The sequence below is a fragment of the Haplochromis burtoni genome, unplaced genomic scaffold (assembly GCF_018398535.1).
Source record: "Haplochromis burtoni strain Fernald_Lab_line unplaced genomic scaffold, NCSU_Asbu1 Contig_240, whole genome shotgun sequence".
NCBI lineage: Eukaryota > Metazoa > Chordata > Actinopteri > Cichliformes > Cichlidae > Haplochromis > Haplochromis burtoni.
The window spans coordinates 116145-126182 of NW_024582601.1; the positions used below are offsets into that span (position 1 = coordinate 116145).

Sequence of the window (10038 nt, forward strand, 5' to 3'; positions counted from 1 at the left end):
GTCCTTGATCCAACACAGCTGATTTAAATGGCTAAATTACCTCCTCAACATGTCTTGAAGTTCTCCAGAGGCTTGGTAATGAACTAGTCAGTTGACCAAGGGTGCTATCTAAAACCTGCAGGACACCGGCCCTTGAGGCCTGGAGTTCCCCACCCCTGATCTAAACTGTGTTGGGAACAGTCTGCTTTATTTTAATGTAAGAAACTGCAGTTATTTCACTGTAATATTTCTTTTTCTCATACAGACTGTCTGAACTACCTGAACTAGAAAAAGCCTTTTGGGGGTAAACCAGGACTTTCTTTTAGATCTAGTTTAAGAAATCCTTACAGCAGGTCTATCTGTCTATCTTCCTATCTATCTAAAGAAAATAGTTCTGCTGTGAGAGAAAGGAGAAAACTGATATCATATTATCAGCACTGGTGATGGCTATATAGGATTCATAACCTTCTGTTCCATTTAGTCTACTGTGGTTATATTTAGCAACAGATTCTGTATAAAAATACTGAAAATGCTTTCAGGTGCATAAAAACTAGCACTGGTGCTCTTCCACACATGGAGTTCATCTTCATTATGGTGACATTTGGATTTTGAGGTCTTGGGCGCTCGGCAGAGCAGAGTGTTTCAGAGTATGTCGGTCCTGTTTGTTTGAGGTTTGTCTCAGGTTTGTTTTTGGAGTGTAATGTCTCATCTCAAGCCTCAAGCATCCAGCTGGCTTATGAGTCCGGGACATTAGTCATGCTCACTCCCTTGCTGAAATGTGTGTATCTATAAATGTGTTTTGGCCTCTCCATGGGTGAGGAAATGTCCCTGAGCACTATGCTGATGGCATCAACCCATGTTGAGCTGCTCTGTGTGCTGGCCCTCTGTCATACTAGAGACAGCCATTCATAGTGGCTGCCAGGGAAAACCTCATCCTCCACAAACACGTCTGGCATGGCAGATATAGTTCTTTATCAAAACACCAGGCTTCACATGAGTTTACTGCGATTTGAATTTTTAAATGCTACAGCTAAGTGCACACTCAATACACTTTAATTTGGCATGGTTGTTGCCAGATTTATTTTGGTTTGTGAGCTGTATGTGACCAAACATTTAACATGATGTTCAACCTGAGATTATAAGATTTAGTGTTAAGTTTGGTGTTAAATGTGATGATAACTTTGGATGGCAAAAATGGGCCTAAAGAAGCTAAGCGGCTCTTTTGAGTCTCTTTTAGGACGCAATCATAACTTTAAGCTGTAATATAACTTAAACAGTTGAGATATATAAAAAGTAATAGTTTCACTACAGCTGAAATGAAGGGGAAGTATCTAGAGACAGCGAAAACATTTGTGGAAACATGTTAACATTATAGAAAGGCTCGTTTTTAACATTTGCATGTATGACTTTTAGGGACTGCCTCCAGTAAGTGGTTGGTGGTTTAATTCCTGGATGTTTCAGTCTACATCCCAAAGTATCCTTGGGCAAAACACTGAAACCTGAGTTGCTCCCTATGTGTTCACTGGAGTGTGAGTGTCTGAGTGTTAGCTTTAAGACACTGGTGTAGGAAAAGTGATTGAATGTGTGTGAATGAGCCATGTAGTAAAAAGCACTTCTTGATCAAGTAGAGTAGAGAAGCGCTGTACAAAAATCAGTCCATTCACCATACAGTGCAGAATGTGTGGGTTTTTTATCAAAACAAAATCAGATAATTAATTATATGAGAAAATGTCATCCTAATGTCAAGAAAACAAAGAGAAAATTGTCCCTGTTTGTCAGAAACAAGTCATTGTGAGGAGCTGTTCAATTAAAAGTTTATTTGTATAGCACATTGAAAAACAGAGTTGACCAAAGTGCTTCACGATCGGTTAAAAACACGAGAAAAAAATAGAGACTCAATTAACAATTAAAAAAACATAAACCGGTCTGATGGTACTCATACTGAACTTGAATTAAAAGCCAAAGTGAGTTTTAAGACGCAATTTAAAAGACTGAATAGACTCTGAAGTATGAATCTCCTCTAGCAGATTATTCCAGAGTCTGGGTGCTGCTACTGCGAAAGCCTGATCTCCTCTATGCTGTTGGTAATGACAAAGCATTGAAGCACTTCAAGGTCAGCCTTACAGCTGCTTGAATAAAAGCAGCAGCTGTGACACTGCTATGTGTATAATGGTGCCTTGCATCATGCATAGCAAACAAAAATCCAACTGTGGTGGGTCCTCACTCTTTGGATTTTTCAGATTAAAACCAAACAGAAAGACTGTAGGCTATATCTCATGTTGATTTATAATCACTCGAGCTTAACAGCAATGTGCATTGTTTCCCCAGGATGAAGTTCTTTTCCATTTAAAATCACTGTTTCAATTGAAGTTCGGAGGTCATGAACATGGCTTGGATAATCAGGGAATGGTTCTACTGCTTATCTCTGCTAGGGAAATCTCTGGAGGACTAACGCCCTGAATGCCAGCGGGGGTTACAGAGACAGAAGACGTCTTTTTTTCCCGCTCTTAGCTTGTGGGTGCTTCAGATCCACCATCAATGCAGCAGCAGATAGATTTTTGCCCCTGGGTAGGAGGGTTGGTCCAGGGCCACATAGCGATGGATGTTTTTTCAGAGGAATGCTTCCCGTGCCTCAGTCCCACCACAGTCCTTGTTCTTGTCCCAGATGCTTGGCTGCACATCCTCTTCACACTGAGGAAGAGGAGGAAAAATGAGGAGATTGAGGCCCACTCCCTGCATGCCTTCCTCCTTCTAGATGCTGAAATTTCGCCTCTTGCACGGTGCTGAATTTCTTCATTGAACAGATCAGACAGGCCAGTTGTCTTTACCTCACTACTGAATGTAGATCCTGCAGGAAGCAGAGGTGGTGATGGTAATTGTTCATGCCACAATAATCAGAGATTTCAAAGGTGGGAAGGGACACCTGTAACTTCACCAGCATTACCCGCCCATCTAGGCACTTTTGTCACCTAAATTTTCATCGGGATATCTTGAAGCTGGTGTGGAGAAGTATTAAAGATGACATATCTAAAGATGAAAAGTTTATTTTGAATAAGACGAGCATCTCTTAATGCAAAGAAAATAGCAAAAACCTAGAGTGATATGTTTGAAAGAGCATGCACAGCAGTCTGACATTACTCACTGGTTCCTCTGCAGTGGTTTAAGGAGCCCTCGGCAGAAGCATTGATGGTAGGGCTTGAGGAGTTCTCATTATCTCCCGTCTTCAAACCATGAATAAATGCAGTATTTATGAAAAAAAGCCAACATGGTGAAGTGAGCACGCTTTCAGCAGATGCTTGCTTCTCTCCACCCTGCTATACATCATACTGCTGGATAATTGGCCCTTAGTGTTGTTTACAACTTGTGCGTCTCATGTATGTCGTGTCGTCTCAGGTGTAGCCACGCAGCTGGATAAAAAGTTTTTAATATAGTCAAAGACTACATGGGGGAGAAACTATGACATGAATTGCTTGATTCTCTTCTCTTCAAAAATGAAAAGAAGCACTTTGTTGCTCCAACTTTTCTGTGACTTCAAATCAAACTAGTTGTCAGACTGAGCGGCACAGACAGTTGCAATCAATGGAATTGGCGAGGTGTTTGAAGGATATTTCTTAGGTGTTGATTGAGTCACTGACTCCCGGAAAATGCTATTAAAGGGTAGATTGAATCCTGGAAGAAACAAGTCATTCTGTATTTAGATGAAGAGCCTGGGATTCGCTAAAATGTCAGAGTTCACGCTGTCGCTCAGCCGTCAGTGACCTAGCAGCTGAAACTAGAGGCCTTCAAAGCATTTACCTACAGTTCAGCTTGTTTAGAAGTACTGTGCGAGCTGAACGTAATACTTCTTGACAGCAGCAAGGAATTATCAGTGAACATGTCGCAGAAAAGTTACCGAAAATCTGTGAGAACACACAGATATTTGACAAGCTAGCTAACAAGGACATCTTGTCTTCCCAGCTTCATTACCTGGGATTCTGAGCTTGTTCTATTACTTTAATTGCAGTTCCATGGGCCACTGTTGTGTAAGTAGTTATACAGCAGGATAGTGTCCTGTTTCTTCTCCCAATTAAATTTGACAACTTAATATGAATTTGGGGGATTTTAAATCAAAATCTTCTATCTAACGTCCATCTAATTTCACTCTCAGCATGTTTTGTTCGTTGAGCTAAAACCGTGTGTCCAAAGCAATCTGGTAATCTTTCAGATAGACTCTTTCAGCAGTTTAATTTTTTATAGACAAATGATAATAGGGTGCAAAATAAGCAGTAGACAAAATGAAAGCAGCAGGTCACAATCACAATTGATGGCTTTTTGCCTCGGCTGTTGTTTGATCAAATAGAAGACTAAGGTAGATCAAAAACACAGATGGCAGTCTGCTCCACTGTACGCAGAATGGTAATGGACACAAAACAGCCTTATCTCATAAGAGATCCAATAGAACCACTTAAAGGTGACGATGATCGATCATTGAACGGTAACAATAACATTTTCACAGTTTAGGACTTAAACAAATGGGTTCACGTCACTTTGTCATCTTCTACCCTTCATCATTAGGCAGCTGATGATATGTCTGCATGTTAGGGAGGAGGGGGGGGTGTTTGTCCACCAGAGTATGGTTTGTTGAGTGAGTCCAGATTGGCTTCAAATGCCAACATATTGGTTCAGTAATCTCTGAGTCATCAGCATTGATCAACAGCCCCGTCAGTCACCCACATGTGTGCTATCCGGCTGTCATAAGCACACACGGAGTTCACTAATTAAGCTCTCACTCACAAGCATGCAACCTTATTTCTGGTAATATAAGATGAACATGTAGTTAATACTATGCTGGCATGTTATTGCCTGCAGTTACTGCATGTCAGGATATTATTCAGTGTAATTTGTATTTTCTTGGTATTGCGTTAGGTGATGCCAGCACCACTGTGCTGAGGAAAAAAGCAGATGATGGAAATCTAAAAGGCCTCATGGGCAGACCACTAAAAAAACAAAACAAAAAAAAAGATTGTCTTATTAATTCTGCAGTTTGCTGTGCAATAACTGATACCACAAAACCTGTTGAGCATTTTAATATACTATCCCTGCTTTGTGTGATATATATAACATTTTGTTCAAGAGGGAAATCCAAACAACAGAGGGTCTCATTCCCTCGCTCGTCTGAAACTCCTGCTGTCGCCATATTTTTTTTCCTATCTGGTAGATTATAAACATGCATGCTCAGTATGTGTTTATATGCTAGGTAGAAAATTTTAGAGTTGGGATGCATTCGCTGGATGTTGGGGAAAGAAAACTCACAGTGAATTAGATGCAAACAGCTCAATATTTCCCTGGCAATTTATACTCGATGGTTACGCTAAAGCCATTTTAACCATCACACGTGGAAGAATTCGCAATACATCGAGTATATTCGATATATCTCCCACCGCTACCATTAGGTTTAAAAATGGACAGGGAAAAAAAGAACAAAATGTGAAACTAAGTCAAAAAGCCAATGTATGGCATAAGTGGCTACATCCATCATATATAGCACTACTCCAGCACCCGGGGCTTGTTGTTGCTTATTGCTCATGCCTGTGAGGAAATTTCTTATGGTATCTGGCTCTAACTTTCAGGTCATTGCAATGCTGCAGAATTTGAAGGCCATCAAATGGATCCCTGATGGTATTCTTGTTGTAGATAAGAATCTAAAAACAATATAAAAATAATTTTTTGTCATAGTGCAGTATGTATTTGGTGCTTCAAGCAAATGAGATGAATAAGACTTTCCTTTGGAAATGCCACAGATCAATACAGCACCTCAAACACAGAGTTACACTGAGCCTTACTATTGGCTGCATATGTGAACAAACTGTAGTAACAGCACACAGGCTATTGGCCTCACACCAATTTGGTGGTGAAGAACTGGATCAGTGCTAGGACTACAACTTAAAGCAGCCTGTTTTTTTTTGTTTTTTTGTTTTTTTTCCTAAGGAAAAAATGAGAATAATACAGTGAATAGGTTGTTGTGGCAATTTTGGCTTTAATATGAGCTGCATCGTATTTGACTAGACCTTTTTTGCACATTTTATTTATTCGTAAGTATTTCTGTAGCTAATATAAACTCTTTATAAGAGGTCTTTGAACTGGATGTCTCACCTGCCTTAAAGCAAATGTTATGCCTGAAAGATTTTTATTAGATTACAGGGCCTTGCTTTCTCAAAATGGCCTTTTAAAGGATATGGCTTTCTTCAGAGGCTCTCACACCTTTCCTGGCATTAAATTGCAAGGGTATTAGAGGTAACTGGGCAACCTGAAAGTATTGGGATTGAATAAGTGATGAAAAAGCAGCAATGGTAGCAAAATACCTGCATTATTAGATCTGTTTAATAAGGCACTTTAAACGTCATTTTAGAAATGGTGGTGTTTTTTTTAAAAAAAACAGCTTCTTTCTTTCTCTATGGTGATGTGAGACTTTTATTGCAAAACCTTTTGGACAGACACAATCAAAAGCAGTGTGTATAGGCATTTATGTTTTGTCTTTAAAAAGCTGGGTGAGAGGCTGATCATCATTATGTGTCAGTCTGTCTTAAAAGCTGTAAGTAAGAACAAAATGTACCCCTTTCACTTTTTTTCTGAGATCTGAGACGATGTTTGAATGTGAATATACTTTTTTTTTTTTTTTAAACTAATAAAGATAAAAGCCTGAAATTTTCACTGGTCTTTGTTACCATTATAATTAATCAGGATCTGTAATTTGGGACGGATACATCAATAAATGTCTGAGTATTGGCTTGTTAAAATAGGCGGAATAATGGATGATGGAATGACCCATCTTTCAATTGATCTTTAAGTGATTCACGAGATGTAAATCTTCCAGAAGAAAAGAAGACTCATTGGATGAGTTTCTGTAGAAGTAATTCCACCTAAAATTGTGGTAAATCAAAGCTTAACTTCTGCATAGACTAGATCCAAACTTGCTCTATACCCACAGCCAGCAGCCTGGTAGCTCTCGGGTCCTAAATCGGATAAGTGTCACCGTGCATCGGGCTGAAAATCCATACTTATAGGAGTTATTTTAGTGACAGTGGGCCCTTTGTTTATTTGTAATAACTATGCAGCTGTGACAAAAGACCACTGTTTCAGCCAGCATTAGCATGCAGATTCTCTGGTGTAGTGCTACACCATTTCTGTCAGTACAGTGTGCGTATTGTTTTGGATGGAGGAATGCACTGGATGTCCTCTGCTGTGGGAGCTGGCCAGTTTAACGGATAGCTGTCAGAGTGGACGATTCAGAGAGTGTGTGGGGGGGGGCAAGGCTCTACAGCAGGGGGGGGGGGGATTGCCCCCGTAGAGCCGCCCCTGAGTTGAAGCGAAAAAGTGCCACGATGGGAAGATAATCCGTTGCCATTGTCAAGTTTCAGAGTGATTGTTTTAAAACTGCTCTTGTAAAGTGAAATAGTTGAATTATTGCAAAAAAAAAAAAAAAAAAAAAAAAAAAGAGTCTAATTACTTGTGTTTGAGTCAAAACTAGTGATCCCACCTACTACAGCACACAAGTAGAGCCCACAATGTGGTAAGAGCCCCTGAGAAGGGAGTAGTTAACTTACTGAACATCTTTCAGTTACTCATGCCTCATTCACACCTTTTCCAGCTCACTGGTTGGTTTCATTGCAGCTAACATGTAAATTGTATTAGCTCTGTTGGTCTTCGCTGCAGCAGGAAGGCCCTGCTCTCATCAAAAGAAGCCATTGTGCTGCTCTGGGTTTGTTGTGTGCCATGCAGGCCCAAGCCCATAGATGACCCTTGTTGTTTCTCGCGCAGGCCTGAGTGAGGCAGATGCGAACCAGAACAATGGCTGCGTCTCGGAGAAGCCAGCGGTGACTGACTCCACAGACCCCCACCAGTGTTGGAGCCCCGCCAGCACAGCTGACCCTGACGCTGCCACACCACGCCCCCACCTGGTCCGCCTCTTCTCCCGAGATGCCCCGGGCCGAGAGGACAACACCTTCAAAGACCGACCCTCCGAATCGGACGAGCTGCAGACCATCCAGGAGCACAGCGGAGCGGCTTCAGAGTGCGGGTCGGAGAGCCAAGAACAGGACCTAGATTAGGCTAGCTTTTTTTTTCCTCCCCTCCCTTTCCTCTATTTTTTTCTTTTTCCTCCTCTGTCGGCTCTCATTTAAGAGAGACGCAAGAACCCCACATTTGACACAAACAAGCGTAATACCAACTGCTAATACAACCATGGCATCCGCAAGCAGCTCTGCACAGGCCGCCTTCGGCCTGGGTCGGAGGAAGAAGAACCCCGGCCTCCTGGATCAGATTGGAAAGTTCTTTGGAGGGGACAAGAAGAGGAAGGGCAAGGTGAGGAAACCAAGAGATTCAGTCCTTCTTATGTACCTTAGTTTGTTCTGCAGAGTGGCTCCCAGAACCACTTGTTACTTGTGATTCGCTAACACACATTGTTAGAATCTGTTGTCAGATATCTGTCATGTATAATAGTGTTGGTTTTACTGTTGATTTTATGTTAAACCAAAGTCTGACATTGTCATGCGATTCACATTACCTGGCTGATCCTGAATCGACACTGGATAATGACTTTGGGCGGGGGTTATTTTCTTCATTTTGTTTTTGTTTTAATTCTAAAGACGCTGTGATTTTGACCCATTTAAGAATATTTCTTTATTCTGTTTATTTGAATGGTACTGACATTAATAACATTTTCCTCTTCAGTCAGATCTAATATCTCTAGATGTAACGTTATAGTGTTTCACATGTTGCTGTCATTAAGCTTGTTGTTAATTGGAACGTTTGTCAAACTGGAGAACAGCTCAGTTCAGGTACTTTTTGCAATGATGGTGATGATAAGCTGGGAAATTCACCTCCTTGTATGTAAAAAAAAAAAAAAAAATGTAAGCTATAATTTGATAAACGAGCCACAGGGAGGTACTTCACTACTGTTTGCACGTTGCCACAGTCTGCTAAGTCACTTTCAAAGTTGAGGATGAAATGATGCTACAACTGATCAAACAAGTAGTACATGTACAGTGTATTAGCATATAAATAAGTATATTAGTGTAGGAGCTTAATATCATCCCAGGTTTGGGAATATACAAGTCTGCATCCTGTTAAGAAAGAACAGGCTTGTCTGGCAGGCGAGCGATTATGAAGCATCTGAGCCTGCGCTGCTTTCTAATAACCATGTACTCCGATGTTGTTGAGATGACCTCCTTTATGAACAGTAGCAAATCTTTAACAGTATTCCTGTGAGGCCCACTTTGTTCAAAAAATTAAGTAAGAGAGAAAGAAAATCCCATTTTAAAAAACAAACAAACAAAAAAACAACAACAACATTTTTTTTTATATATGTTGCTATAGTGCCTGCCAATAGTCTGAACATTTGTGATAGCAAATGTTCCATTTATTCTCCTGGCACCAGTCTTGGCAGCGTTGCCACAGCTCAGCCGGCTCCACTCGCTTTCGGTCCATTCAGCGATGCCCTCTGGAGGTGGTGACGAAATAGAAAATTCCAAGCTTCAGCACCTAATCTGGTTTATGAGCGCAGAGAGTTTACCACACAGCGCTGAGTATATCTGCTTGTCTTGATGATGCTACTGCAGCAAGCTGAGCCTGCAATGTAGTTCTCTGAGAAAGAAGGAATGGAAGTGCGCTTGATCTGTACACGCTTGATCACGAGTCACGTCTACTCACTGTGACAGCTGTCTAAAAACATGATAATAGTTTGAAAGGAATCATATGGTATGGTGAGCGTATTCCTGTGGGCAACAATATCTCTCTGATTGTATGCTTTTTCCTTTTGTAAAGCTCTTCTAACCCCGCAGAGTGCTAATCAGAGTGCTTTGGTACATAATAATTGCAGAGAAATCATTGAACAACATGAAAATATGCATTTTTCCCTTTGCCTTATGCCAGCCATGAAATTGTTTTCAGTGTAAGATTCAGGATAAAATGGTTTATATATATATATACATACATACATACATACATACATACATACATACATACATACATACATACATACATACATACATACATACATACATACATACATACATACATACA

The 10038-nt window shown here is 40.6% G+C and overlaps 2 protein-coding genes across 9 annotated transcripts in view; both read left to right on the forward strand.

Annotated features, from left to right (window-relative positions):
* Positions 1 to 8249, forward strand: part of mbpb (myelin basic protein b) — a 47268-nt gene extending 39019 nt beyond the window's left edge. For both annotated transcript variants that reach the window (XM_042227043.1, XM_005937682.2), the window contains one exon: positions 7777 to 8249. In XM_042227043.1, coding sequence (XP_042082977.1) covers positions 7777 to 8066 — 290 coding nt within the window. In that variant the 3' untranslated portion in view covers positions 8067 to 8249. The remainder of the gene's footprint in view (positions 1 to 7776) is intronic.
* Positions 8000 to 10038, forward strand: part of LOC102305530 (myelin basic protein) — a 14759-nt gene continuing 12720 nt past the window's right edge. For all 7 annotated transcript variants that reach the window (XM_005937684.3, XM_005937683.3, XM_005937687.3 and 4 more), the window contains exon 1: positions 8000 to 8319. In XM_005937684.3, coding sequence (XP_005937746.1) covers positions 8200 to 8319 — 120 coding nt within the window. In that variant the 5' untranslated portion in view covers positions 8000 to 8199. The remainder of the gene's footprint in view (positions 8320 to 10038) is intronic.